General features: G+C 40.8%; 1 protein-coding gene across 9 annotated transcripts in view; it reads left to right on the top strand.

Annotated features, from left to right (window-relative positions):
* Positions 1-14793, top strand: part of EML6 (EMAP like 6) — a 91073-nt gene that overhangs the window by 52519 nt on the left and 23761 nt on the right. For all 9 annotated transcript variants that reach the window (XM_064415523.1, XM_064415524.1, XM_064415522.1 and 6 more), the window contains 12 exons: positions 63-181; positions 917-1103; positions 1717-1822; positions 4575-4668; positions 7328-7428; positions 8664-8866; positions 10036-10147; positions 10800-10927; positions 11630-11771; positions 12781-12933; positions 13181-13312; positions 14157-14245. In XM_064415523.1, coding sequence (XP_064271593.1) covers positions 63-181; positions 917-1103; positions 1717-1822; positions 4575-4668; positions 7328-7428; positions 8664-8866; positions 10036-10147; positions 10800-10927; positions 11630-11771; positions 12781-12933; positions 13181-13312; positions 14157-14245 — 1566 coding nt within the window. The remainder of the gene's footprint in view (positions 1-62; positions 182-916; positions 1104-1716; positions 1823-4574; positions 4669-7327; positions 7429-8663; positions 8867-10035; positions 10148-10799; positions 10928-11629; positions 11772-12780; positions 12934-13180; positions 13313-14156; positions 14246-14793) is intronic.

Below are 14793 nucleotides of genomic sequence, written 5' to 3' on the forward strand. Positions count from 1 at the left end.
TTTAGAAAACCAGAGACGTGCAGTTAACAAGCAATTCTTCAACTTAAGCAATTCTTCTTTAGGTTTACAAAGAAGACCTACCTCAGCTAAAACAGCAAAGTAAAGAGAAAAACCATTCTGTGCCGTTCCTTAAGAGAGAGCGAGCGCCCGAGGACAGCTTGAAGCTGCAGTTTATACATGGGTAGGGTAACATCAAATAATATTTTCTGTTTCTGATTTTGATCAGCATTGCAGGGGTGCTCTAACAACTTGTATCAGAGCATAAGCAAAGCATGTGTTGGTGCTTACCCACAATTAATTTGTCGGTGGTACTGTGGTAAGTCTTAGAATAGCAGATATAGATTTTCTATTTTCAGCTTTATTTTGGGCTGGGTGGAGCTCTGAGCAGCCTGGTCCAGTGGGAGATGTCTCTGCTCTGGCAGGAGGTGGAGCTGGGTGATCCATAAGGTCCCTTCCAGCCCAGACCATCCCATGATTCTCTTTGTTAAGGAACAGGGGAAGCTTATAACCCTGATTAATAATACGTCACTGTTGAGTTTTATGAAATTACATTTTATACTTGTTGTCCACTACACCTGATGTTTCCTGGATTCTCTGTTAATTGCTTGTGATAGCTGTGATTTGTTAAATGCCTGATTGATTTCTGCTCAAATCCAGTTCCTCCTGAAGCTTACCTGGGCACAATTCTATGTAAAAGATACAGCCTTTTTGTGAAATCTGTGCTGATTTAGGAATCTAGTGCAAAGTAACCTTTGAGAAGATCCTTGAATTCCTGCTCCTGGGGGGAGCAGCCTTTGTGATACTTCTGAGCTCGAGCTTTTACTGCAGGACTCCTTTCCTTTAGCACCCAAATGATTTATAGCACAGATTTCTTGGCAGCTGTGGGGCAGCCACGAGGTGTTTGGTGTTTGTGCAGGTACAGGGGCTATGACTGCAGGAACAACCTGTTCTACACGCAGGCAGGGGAGGTGGTTTATCACATCGCCGCTGTGGCCGTCGTCTACAACCGGCAGCAGCACTCGCAGCGCCTCTACCTCGGCCACGACGACGACATCCTCAGCCTCAGCATCCACCCCGTCAAGGACTATGTGGCTACTGGCCAGGTGGGCAGTTCAGAGTCACAGCAATAATATTTTTATGTAGAATTAGAAAAAATGCCGTTCTCTTTTTCCTTAAATGTGTTGTTTCCTCCTAAATCCTAAATGTTGTTTCCTATTTCCCTGCCGATACTGTTGGAGGCGATTATGAAACCGTTCCTATATAACAAAAACACTGCCAGTCTTGTGCTATGGCCTTCAAAAGTCTTATATTTACTTCTAATCTTTCATGTAAAACTCAGGAGATGTATTTTTATCTCCTTCCTAGAAGGTTTTGGACTTTCATGACTCAGTTGCAGTATTTTTGTGCTGTAGGAGCTTTCAGCAGCCGTGCTCAGATAAAAGCTGATGGGCACTTTGCTGATACCTGGTACTGACTGTGATGTGTTCAGTGTATACATATTCATTCAGACATCAGGATAAATGATACCATGAATAGTGATAGTTTAAGAGAGCATCCACTGATATTTCTCTGAATAAGAAAATAAATCTTGAAAAATATAAAATAGGACAAATGACAATCCTCTGTAGGGTTTTAAAGATATGATAATGCTAATTACTGTTATTGGTGTGCTTTGAACTTCTGTGGGCAGAGACCCCAATTAACCCTCTGATCTAGGTTGGAAGAGATGCTGCTATCCATGTTTGGGACACCCAGACCCTGAAATGTTTGTCATTGCTCAAAGGCCAGCACCAGAGAGGAGTGTGTGCACTGGATTTTTCAGGTAAGCCACAGCCTATGTTTATCTAAATGATTAATTTAAAAGCAGTCCTTGTAGTGAAATGTCAATTCAAAGAGGTGTAAAATTACAGCCAGTACCAATTTTACATGGAACTTGCTGACTTGGGATAAAAACTGTGTGTGTAGTGAACTCAGTCGTGGGCCTTTGGTCACTTGGTCAGTGATTGATTTTGGTGCTGTCTAGTAAATAATACCAAGTGTGCAGCTGGGATTCTGGTCACTGTCTACATGGTGGTGTGAGAATTTTAAAGCAGGCAGGATGGTGACTCAAAGCATATGAATGAGTTGGAAATGTCACCTCTGGGCTCATCCAGTTCTTTGCATTTGCTAACAATTGCCACATTTTTCACTGAGTTTACAGAAGAAGTAAATATGACAAACAGTTGTCTGCTGTCTCTCCCACTTGTCTTTCCAAGCTGGCTGCCCTAAGCTGTCTCAGTTTTTAAGGGATAATTCCTGTGTGCAGCACTGAAGAATATCATCCATATGGTAGGGACTTAAATACTTCTGTGTCTTCATAAAAGGGCTTGAAAGTTCATTCTTCCTTCTTCTATTAAAAAAGTTAAGAGATTACTTTATCTGAACTATCCTGTACTTGATCTGATTTTTTTTTTAATTGAACGTAGCTTATTTCATATTCTGCTCACCAGAAATGTGGTAAGAATTCATTAGGATGTAGATCACATTTGTAAGACAAGACCATACAAAAGAAGTTTGACTTCCACAAAGATAAATCTGTGGAACTCAGTCATATTCCATTATCAGGAGAGGAGCCCTGGTGTTCATCCAAGAGCTGGAATTCAAAAGTAAAATTGCTGACCCAGTGTGGTATGTAAGCTCACTCTGAAAGGAGATAAAGAGCCAGAAGGAAGAAAAATGGATAAGAATGATGTAATTGGTATTAGATAATGTGCATAGATGTCAAAAAACTTCTTGTTAAGATCCTTAATTGAACAAACATTCCTATATTTGAAAATTCTTTGTGGTTTGCATTTTTAACACCAAGTGAATTCCTGTCCAAGTAGGAATATCCTGGGTCTTAGAACCCATTTACCTGTAAAGAATAAAACTGGCCAAATATTCTGTGGGCATAAATCTGTAAAAAAAAAAACAAAAAACTGGATGTCTTTTAAAAAGTAGCAACCACTCAACATTACAGTGTTGCTTTAGGACCTGATCCTGAGAATAATGCACAGACTGCATTCCTGACTGGCTTTAGTTGGGATTCTTGGCAGGGACAGGGACAGAGAGCTGAGCACATGTCCACCTCCTGCAGGGTCAGAGGCTGCACTGCCCTGTGTGGGGGATTTGCATTCTGTTAATAACAGAGGTTTCAAAATTAGGTTCAGATCACACTATTTGGAGCTTAAAGATAGAAACCTGGAGCTCCCAACCTTTTCTGGCTGTAGTTGATGCAGCAGCTGACTTTACCCCCAGTTCTCTCTGCCCTAAAACATCAGCTGCTGCCCATTTCTGAAGGCTGGATCCTTCTTGCACAGCCCTTCTCATGACACTGTGATTCTGAGAGGATCATTTCATTCCTGCAGTGTTTAGTTGTGCCCTCTGGTGGCTAATTTAACATTTATACCTTGGGATATTGTTTGGAGAGTATAGTTCATATTAGTGCAAAAACCTCCAGTTTCAAATGAATAAAGTTTAAATTGTTGTATTGTTTAGGGAATTTTAAAATAAATTCAATTTTGGCTTCTTGTCCTATATTTTAACTTCATTTCTTCCTACCTTATTCTGCTTCCTCCGCTATGTTCTGTTTCTTTCTTATTAATTCTTAAATTTCCCTTCTCACTTGCTTCTAGTAGGACTCAGTCATTAAAGTCTGTAAGAGCTTACTCAGCCCTGTGAACTCTGCAGTAGTTCTGATGGAGTAATTTACACCAGAAACTCTCTTTTCTTCTTGAAATCAAAGCTGAGTCCTTCACACCATTCATTTCTGTGAGAAGCCCATTCCCAGATCAGTGCTCTTGTTCAGTCTCTGCCCAGCTCTGCTTCCTCCAACTGTGGCTTTTCTGCAGTTAAAAAAACCAAGCAGGTGATCAGCTCCTCCTGCACCCTATAAATTGTCTTATCATAAGCTGCAATAATCATGGCTTAGTTTTATAAACTTTATAGAATGTCAGGACAGAAGTTTGTCTCTAAAACTTTCTTAGAGATGATTGTGTTTATCATTATTTTATACATGTGGCAAGAGTGCCTGGGTACTGTTGAATTATGGATGATTTTCTCTTCTGGCTTTCCTTTCTCTCATTATCAGTCCTGCTGTGTCTTTCCTGCAGTGAAAGCAAAGATAGCCAGCAGTTATTTTTAGCCTTAAAATTTTATATTGTATTTATAGTTTCATCACCCTGCCTATGAACATTTCATCCACTAGTAAATCTCTGCACCATTTCAAGCAAAGAAAAGAAGCATTATCTATCAGAAATATTTCAAATAAAATGCAGCAAGAATTTAGAGTGCTTGAGCTTTATGAAATTGAATTTCATTGCCTTGTTTGATCCTCCCTATTTTCCTTGTACTTACACATAGGAATGTTTTGTGTCTGCCTTTGGGAAATACCTGAACTCCAGTTTCTCAAACTATTAGTTTGGTTGGGTGTTTTTTTGCTTCATTTATAATACCCCATTAGAAATTCAGTTTGTAACATGATTGTTGGTTCATTGCCTGTTACATTTTCAGCTAAAGCCTTTGCACCTTTAACACTCAGTATTGCTTCTGTACAGCTGATGGGAAATGTTTGGCATCTGTGGGGCTGGATGATAACCATGCCATTGTGTTCTGGGACTGGAAAAAGGGAGAAAAGCTGGCAACAACCAGGTAAGGATACCCACAGTTTAAGATCCCCTCTGATTACTTTTTTTCTGAATAGCATCAATCACATTTTTCCTATGAACAAAGAAATAAAGCAGAACTCCCCTCTGAAAGCAGGATGGTGTTTCAGAGCAACATACCCAGATTAAAAACCTGGGGATGCACAGCCCAGTGTTTGGAAATCATATGAACTATTTCTGCCAGGAGTTCCTTACCCTCTCTGTTGAGAGAGCCACATTGGCACCATAATTTGTTTCAGGCTTTTCAAGTGAAGTTTAATATTTGCTTCCAGTTTTGTGTCCTGGCTTAGGGCAGAAGTCACCAGAGGTGCAATTTCCTTTATGTGTTTGATGATGTGCTGACTTCCATCAATGACCAGATCACTTTCTAGAAGGAAAAAAGAGTTCCCTCTATATATAAATATTTCAAGCACTGCTGATCCAGCCCTTCTTCTGAGCTAGCTTTTTCTCAGCCATTTGCTCTTCCAATTGCCAACAGAAATCTCAGCTACCAACCTGACAGTGAAGAGTCCTTTGTGCTTTCTTGAAGGGCCCAGTGCTGGGAAGAGACTTGGATTAAAGTTACATGTTTGCTGGTTTATACTCAACTATTGGATTGCAGCAATAGTTTTTCAGTGTAGGAGAATCAAACTTTTTGAGTACCTGGTTTCTGTCTCAGCCTTGGACAAAGCAAGTGTGCCCCTGGTACTAGGATGGAGCAGAATTCCTGTGAGTGTACCAGAAAGGCAAGGAGAGAATTCCATGTGCTCTCTCCAACCGTGTCATGTAGCACTGCTCAGTAGAAATTCTTAGTATAGCTGCAAAAAAGCACCTGTGAAAGGTAATTTACTTTAATTACTATATGGTGACATGTTGCAGAAGAAATGAGATTTTCTGATGGCAGCAGCTCTGTTAGTAGTGTACCATTACGGGAGGAATCAGTGTTTTACTCCATGTGTGTGTACCACAGTCTGTTAGCTACACAATTTCATCTCAGACATTCAGTTTATTAGGCAGTGAGGGTTTAAATCCTGTCTAAAATCTGTGCTGGAGGCTTTGCTTAGCAACAGCCCTGGCTGTGTTGTAAAACGTGACATTTTCCTGGGCTTTGCAATCCCAGTTCTGCTGTCCCCAGACAGATTGTGCTTGACTTGCAAGCAAAGAAATACTTTATATATTCCCACGCTGACCTTTAAGCTTTTAAAAACAAGATAATGATAAGCTGTGTCACTACCTGGCTGCTGGTGCTCCCAGAACAGATAAAACATGGAGCACTTGGGTTCTTTTCACCATGTAATGCTGCATGTACCAAAAGGATCTATTATTGCTAATCTGTTCTCTTGAAAATATGCAGGGTCCTCACAGAGAGCAGAAAAATGAATGTATCTTCTAAAATGTTCCAGTTTAAACCATTGTTTAGATTTTAGCAGTGCCTAAAGGCAAGTCCCCTGTTCTGGTGAGCACAGGAGGACAGAGAGAGAGACAAAAGCCCTCATGTGGCCTCTGCACACAAGTATAAAAGAACATCTCTTTACAATCATATGGACCCATATAAACCTGAAAAATGGGTGTCCAGTCACCATGAACAGACACTCATTATGTTTATTCTGCAGTTATATTTGCTTTTTGGGAATGTTCTTTTTTGCTTAATCTTTCTAGGCTGGTTTATTTCAGCATGACTTCTCAGGGTTTGGTTTTTTTGTTGTTGTTGTTGCAACATTAAGAACACTCTTATTTATTCACTTTAATTGTTTCTGAGCTAAATTATGCAGCCTGTTTCCCTGTCCTGGCTCTCCTAGCTTCTGTCTAATTCCATTAAAATCCTTGTTGAGTGAGTTGGACCCAAACACCTCTGCAGTGCAGGATGGTGTGCTGCAGATGTCAGAGGTGCCCAGGACTGGTTTGCATCCAGACTGATCCACTACAAGGGAATACTGACCCTCAGAGGGGTTTCAGAACCATGTGATTTTCCAGAGCTGCTGAGTCTGTCAGGAAAAAGTGACTTAATCCTAGACAAAACCTGCAGATGTATGGTGAAAAGCTCGTGCTTCCTGGTTTGGGGGATTTGTAAAACACTGACATGGATATAATTATTGCTTTACACCTGGGAATATTTTTTCCTTTGATAAGACCCAAGCTTGTAAATTCCCATAAATACATCAACAAGCATAAGTTTAATTACCCGAGAACTGAACCTGGAGGTGAATGTGCTGTTGAGTGAGCTGCTTCCTACACTACAATTTTATAATTCATGATTTTATTTTCCACCTTGAAGCCCATATATTAAACACTTCCTCATTTTTCCTGTCAGGGTATCTTCTAATATTTATTGAGTTCTCATCCATTTAAATACTTATCTTGACCTTTATGTCTTCTCTTAATTACCTTGACCTTTATTGCCTGCTCTTTTGTTATGACTTAAATCAACTGAAATTCAGTGGGAGAGGATTTTTATTCCCCACATTTCTGTAGTCCCATAATGGTGTATTCTCAAATTCTTCCTGCCAGCTCCATGAGGCAAAATCCCAGAACAAAGCCCTTGCAGATTACAAATATGGCTCTCTACTTTTTGCTAGATGGGGAAATGATTCATATCAATGATTTAATTAGTTTGAAATCTTAAGTCATCTCTTGCCAAGCTTTTAAAATGTCTACCTTTATTACAGGGGCCATAAAGATAAAATATTTGTAGTGAAGTGTAATCCACATCATGTGGACAGACTAGTCACGGTTGGGATGAAGCACATCAAGTTTTGGCAGCAAACAGGTACTGTATTGAATATTTTATATTTGATTAGCATGGGAATTTGTGAATATTTTTAATACAGGAACATCATATTACCAGTTTAAAATTGGTTTTATTCATTAAGCTTTTAACTTTTAACTAACTTTTAAGTTTTAACTTTTTAAAGTTTTAACTAGCTTTGTCAGTTACCAAAATATTAAAGGGGTTAAAACCCAATGTCACAATATTCCTTCCTCCTTGGAAAGAATTTCCAGTTAATTATGTTTAAATTCTAATCATAATATTAAGGCATTTTCCTAAGCAAGCGTCCTTGGCTCCCAGAAAATCAGATTCTTATTGAGGATATTTTTTATTCAGGACTGGATTTTTTGCTCCTCATGACTTTTTAGATGTTTACACATGACACAAGTACTCAGAACAACTCAAAATTAGGTAATTGTAAGAGCTTCCTACACTTCATACCATAGTTTAAGCATTCAAGTGGTTCAGGTGCTCTCAGATTAATAATTATTTTTTCTGCTTTTTTTTAGTCTTTAGGTTATTTTTGCAGTGATTACGTAGACTTGCACTGCTGTATGCCAGATTCCATGGTGGGAATGTGCATTAAGCAGCATCTTACTCCAAGAATAGTCTCTTTGCAATAAAAATGGTGTATTTTTAATTCACATTTGCTCAATGGAGTAGGGACTTAGCGTGGTGTCAGCTGTGAAGCCCACAGTGCCTTGACACAAGGCCACCTATGCAGATGATATTTTGTAATTTTATGGGTATTTTTGTCTAAGCATTGATTCATGGGCCTTGTGGCTGCTTCTGCTTTCTGACCCAAAGCAAGGCTGTGGTGATTTGGTTTTCAGACAACCAGAGGAGGAACAAACCCTGCCATTTATTCTGCAAAACTGCTGCCAAAAACTCAGCATGCCAGGAAACCAGTCTTCTACTTGTGGTCACCTCTACAGAGATGCAGCATGGCAGAAGCTGCTGTGGGCAAAAACCATCCTGCCAGCCATTGCACTATTGTTTTTGCATGATTCCCCACCAAATTTATCTCTTGCTTGGGAAAACAGTCTGAAAACCTGAGGCTGATCTGCTCCAGAGCTGTCATTGCTGGGTTCACTTTCTCTGTGCCTTTCCCTTGTGCGCCGCTTTCTTCATTTCCATTCTTGGGCAGCCACAGGAGATCTTGGGGTCAAACATTTGTCCTTCACAGCCCTGTGGCTGCAAGCCCAACCAGAAGAAGCCTTGTGCTGCTGTTGCAGGTGGAGGCTTCACCTCCAAACGGGGCACGTTTGGGAGCGTGGGGAAGCTGGAGACCATGATGAGCGTCTCGTACGGGCGCGTGGAGGAGCTCGTGTTCTCTGGGGCTGCCACTGGGGACATCTACATCTGGAAGGAGACCCTGCTGCTGAGGACAGTGAAGGCCCATGATGGACCTGTGTTTGCCATGCATGCACTGGACAAGGTATCTGTCACCTTCCTTCACCTTGGTTTTTGTTGCACTGATGGATTTTAGAGGTGTTTGCGATTACACAAAGCCAATAGGAATGAGTTCTGTTATTTGATGGACCTGGATTTGTCAGCATCCTGTTCCATGTACTGGTACCTGACCAGCAGCTTTCTGACCTCCAAACATTCAGAATTTATTTCTCATTCTGCTCAGGAGAGTGGTTTTCATGTTTGTGTAAACCACAGGAGAATAATGGGTAACATTCATTGCCTCTTCAAGCTGATCCCACAAATATTAATGCATTACCAGTTTCCAAAATATAAAACATGATATTTTAATAATATTATCATTGTGTCTTAGTTGAGACTTTAGATATCCAAAGGTTTTGGGTTTTGAGTTAGCTATTCCAGATAACAAAAGAATTCTCTTTCAGTTTATACATCCATAAAAGAAATTATGGCAAAATATTTGCATCACACAAATGAGCTTAGGACAAAGTTTTGCCTGGCAATTTGAAGATAATGTTGATAATGAAACATCCCTTTTGAGGTTATGGTTTCAACTGCAGGATGAGAAGAATGTTAGCTATTAACATTTTTATATATCAAGGTCAATTAAGATCCCTGTGGCTCAATCCTTTCTGGCCCTAATTGATTGTTCCCAGCTTTCCTATCAATTTTTCTGTTTGATCTTGGCACGGAACATCCTCTTCACTTAGATTTTTGTTGATTAGTTATTTATGCTCTTTTGCATTCACTTGGCCCAGATAATCTACCCAGGGAATTAATGAGAGAATTGGTCCCTGATGCATTATTAGAACTTGGGCTGAAGCATCTGTTAAGTCAATTGGATTTGGAATAGCTTGAGAAGCTGCTACTGCCAACTACTGCCTCTTCTAAGGGTAAACCACATTTTTGCATTGCTTGTTCCCACGTGCAGGCAAATGTCCTGGTCCAGCATTCCTGTTTACAGCAGTGTGTGCTCCATATGGTTGCAAATCTTTATAACCCTAGAAAGGCAACTCCAAATCTTGTCCACTTGAATTTTTTCCTCACAGGTACACATTCCACTGTTTTTAGTTTGACACATGAATAAAAAGCAGGGGAGACTTTATTGTGCCTTTGGACATGTCCTTTTGAATCTCTCCCATGAGTGCTGACATTTGTGTGTGCTCTACTGTGCAGGGCTTTGTAACGGGTGGAAAAGATGGAATTGTGGCCCTTTGGGATGATATGTTTGAGAGATGTCTGAAGACATATGCTATTAAAAGAGCAGCACTCTCTGCTAGTTCTAAAGGTATTGGTTTTCAGTGTGTTTCAATAAGGACTGTGCATGGAGGGTGGTAAATAGTAGTAAAGGGATAGGGACTGGGTGTCAAATCTTACCAGAAGGCAAAGGGACCAGCAGCACACTGTGCTGGAATGTTCTGGTTTGATCCATATAAGATGTACTCCTTGTATTCCCTGTCATTTATAGTTTGTTCTGCTATTCCCTCCCCTATTTCCTGACATTGAGCTTTGTTTTCAGTGATGAAATGCTTTTAAGGAGAAATGTCCCCAGCCTTGAGTTTGGCAGTTCCAAAGTCAGTCCAGTTTCCTTGGCTGGCCACATTCCCTGTGGTGAGAGCAGGGGCCCTGTGATGTGGAAAGACCTGTTAAATACCCCAGGCCTCAGTGTGGAGGTCTGGAAAGGGATATTCCCATGTAATCACAGAATTAGTCAGAGGTGCTGGAATTCCTGAGCCACTCAGTCCCTGTCACTGTTAAAGCGGTGAAATATCAGTCATTGTGTTACCACAGTACAGACAAAATACCCTTCCTGTAATAGTAAGAAATCCATGGATTATCTGGCAGTTTTATCTCATGTTCATGATTTTGAACAGATTTGAATTATATATCAACTACAAGTGATATGAAATTAAAAATAAAAACAATCTGGTATTCTTCAGGTTTGCTTTTAGAAGACAACCCCTCCATCCGAGCCATCAGCCTGGGACATGGGCACATCCTGGTAGGAACTAAAAATGGAGAAATACTTGAAATTGATAAAAGTGGGCCTATGACTCTGCTTGTTCAGGTACTGTGTGGATCTCCCATAGCAAACTATTTCATGTATTTTTACAAAAATACTGGTTCTTTGGTATTCTTTTTTCAGTAAATTTTGATTACATGAAGTAATCCTTCAAATTTGTCTTGCTTGCATGACTGCCTTACTATCCAAGATGTGTGGGGTTGTGTTTTATAAAACATTGAACTCAATCACTAATGCAGATTGAGAGCAGTAAGAAATTATTTAACCTTGATACGCAGTGCCAGCAAACTGTGTGCAAGCTGAAGGAAAGCTGGAAAAAAGCAGGAAGAGTGATTAACAGCTTGGAAAACTGAGAATCTGAGGCAAAATTAAAACAAAGTATTATGTGTATTTTGGGCAAACAGGGATCTAAAAAAGGACATAAACTTTGAGGATTAGCCAATGTTAGGATTTTAGGATAAAATCCTATTTGGGGTGTAACTGTTCCCTATTAGTCTCAAGTTTGGAAAGGAGACTATTGGAAGAACAGGAATTAACAGCCAGTGATAGTGGAGGGGAGTATGGAAGAGTGTTTTAGACATTTGTGGTGGGGACAGAGCAGACGTTTGGGTCTTTCAGAATGCGGAAAGCTTTGGAGAGAGGAGATGGCAAAGGCTTTACTGCCTGGGACTTGCAAAATAAGGCAGGGCAACCTATTACACAGCCCCAGAGGCATTATTTCCTCTTGTGTGGAATGCTTTCCTGCAGGGCCATATGGAGGGAGAAGTGTGGGGCCTGGCAGCTCATCCTCTCCTGCCCGTGTGCGCCACGGTGAGCGACGACAAAACGCTGCGCATCTGGGAGCTCTCGTCACAGCACCGCATGCTGGCCGTGAGGAAGCTCAAAAAAGGTAACTCTGCCTTTGCCTGGGCAGCCACGGATCCTCTGCTTCTGGAGCAGCTCCCTCTCTGCTTTCAGGGCACATCACGGGCGTTAATTGGGTAGGCAAAGGACACAGTCGTTAAGAAATTGGGAGCACAGGAAATAAATTGTCTTTGGCATGTGTCAAGTCAGTGCAAAGAGAAGGAGGAAAAAGGACTGTAATCTATTGTAATGAATCATAATAAAATGAACTTCAGTCTCTTTTTTCCCAATATCAAGGGGAATGAGTTGACCTCAGAATCACTTTCCTCCCTAGGAATACTTAAGGCCACTACATTGCTGACATAAAAGAATTTCCTTATAAAGACAAAAGTACAATTTCCTGCATGTTGAGCACAGTTGTCTTTGCCTGTCAATATGAGCTTTACCTGTTAAACCAGCTTTTCTAAAATTAACACATTTCCTCTCCTCTGTATAAAATTAGATAAGCTGTATTGAAATGCTGCCTCCTCAAAATCACTCTTATTTTATTAATTCGTTGACATCCCTCAGGAAATTTTAAACTGTTCATTTTCAGTGACAGGAACAAGTACAGGAACTCTTAACTGGCTAGGGGAAAACAAAGTTAAATGTTTTGGAGAGGTGAACTTGGGAATGGATGAGGATAGCTGTAGGAGAGTATGTCAGAATAATGCTGAGTCAGGGGTACATTGCCCTTTGTGAATCTTTGAGTTTTCCATCCAGATTTCCTTTCTGTATGTGTTTTGGGGATTTTGTTTTATTTCTGCCATTGATGTGTTTAGAATGAGGCTGGAAGGTGGTGTTTGCACATAAACCTGTTTGAAAAGGTTTCGGTCATTGTTGTCAACCCTGTAACGAAGCATCCATTCCCTCTGTAACATATCTTTTTCAAGAGATAACAAATCTGTTTCAAAACGACATACTTGAAGTAGAAACGTTTCAGTTGCAGTTCATTGACGGTTTTCTCAGTCCCAGCTTTTGAAGTTTGACAGGCTCGTTTCCGTGTGCCCCCGCAGGCGGGCGCTGCTGTGCCTTTTCTCCGGACGGGAAAGCCCTGGCGGTGGGGCTGAACGACGGCAGCTTCCTGGTGGTGAACGCTGACACTGTGGAGGACATGGTCTCATTCCATCACAGGAAGGAGATGATCTCGGATATAAAGTTTTCACGAGGTACAACCAGGTGATAAGGTGGAAGAGGGGTGTTTATCTTGCAGTTTGTTCCTCTTGTCTAGGCAAGGTTGAATGTCCCAGAGGAACACAGGCTTGGTGTGTGCTCCATGCATTAAATACTCCACAATTCCGTGTGGCTGCAGTAGAACAGGCCCACCCCTGCCTGGTGAATTCCCTGCAGTGGTGAAAAGCACACCAGTATCAGTTAGATTGACCCTTTAATAACCTGGGTGTCTCCTCCTTACAGAATCAGGAAAGTACCTGGCCGTGGCTTCCCACGATAACTTTGTGGATATTTACAACGTCCTTACCAGCAAAAGGGTTGGCATTTGCAAAGGTGCCTCCAGCTACATCACCCACATCGACTGGGACTCCAGAGGTAAAGTGTTGGCCAGAGATACACACTGGAAATGCCTATAAAATGGAATATCAGGAACCTATTCCCCTCCAGTTACTGAGATAACCACTGATGCAAATGCTTTTTCCCCATGGAGCACTGTATGGATCCAGTGCAATTACATTTGTTGGTGTCCAATTTCCTTTCCTTGCTGAGCTCTGCATGGCAATCCCTGCAAGAAGCTAGAGCCTGATGGTCCCATCTAATTAAGTCCAGCAGGATCCATAATGAGCTCCTGCCAGTGAGCTTTCCCAGAGCAGATGTGATCTGTGTGGGACCAGCTGTGTGCCTGGGCTCTGTCCCTGCTGCTGGCCACCCCAAAACTTGGTGTGAGCCAGGGGCAGCAACACCACAGCATCTCCATGGGCACAGCAAACTTCCCTTCCCAGGACAGCTCAAGTGGAGCTGGCTGTGCCAGTGGGGCAGTGCAGAAGGGATGGGAGCTGGCAAAGGTTCCACTTTGGGCAAAGCTGCCTTGTAAAATTATTAGGAAAGTTAATAGCACATGCATTTATTTTTGACTTCCATTAGTGTGATGGTGAAATGCAAGCAAAATATTCCCTATCAGCAGAAATTGATTTGCTGTGCAACAGCAACTTCTTAAGGATATTGGATGGTATTTAAAATATTACTTCTGCATTGAATCAGAGTACAGGACCCTTACAAGAGTGATTTTGAGCATCTGTGTTACTTTGGCTATGAATAACTCTCTAGAGGATAATTTTTTAGTTTACCCCCAGAAATCTCTTCACTCAATGAAAAGAAAGTTCTTAATAGTCATAATAATTTTATTAAGATTCATACCAAACTCTCCTTTTGTACCCAGGAAAGCTATTGCAAGTCAATTCTGGTGCCAAAGAACAACTATTTTTTGAAGCACCAAGGGGGAAAAGACATATTATAAGAATTGCTGAGGTATGAATTGTGGGCTGGATTATTTTTACTGTGAAAGTTAATTTAAAATATTGTCTTCAAATTATGTAATTTTTTTCATTTTATAAGGCTTTATTTACAATGGTTAGAATTATAATTATTTAGTAATTCTGCACTGTATTTCCTAGGATTTGTAAATGGCAGAATGTGCAGGTTTCTGCTTGTATCTCTACATTTATTCTTGTTTATTTGCTAGCACCATTTGCCATAATCCCCTTCTCAAAGCCTCCTGTTTTCTGTGTAACCAGTTGCACATGGGCTGTAAGCCACCTTCAAACAGCAGGACCTGGCTTTTCATGAAGCTGATTGTTTGTGACATGTAATTCTACATGACCACAAAATTGCCAATGTTTAGCACCTCAGAAAATCTTCAGGGAGATTTGTATCCAAATCATGCTCTGCCTTGGAAAAATGGGAATGTTTAAAGTCTTAAGCCTTTTGATGAAGATACACAATTTGTATTAATGAGCTGGAACAGCTCAGTTTCTTAAGAACTAAAAGTATTAAAATAAAAATGTCAAACATAGAAA

Source organism: Passer domesticus, chromosome 3 (genome assembly GCF_036417665.1).
Source record: "Passer domesticus isolate bPasDom1 chromosome 3, bPasDom1.hap1, whole genome shotgun sequence".
Classification (NCBI taxonomy): Eukaryota; Metazoa; Chordata; class Aves; order Passeriformes; family Passeridae; genus Passer; species Passer domesticus.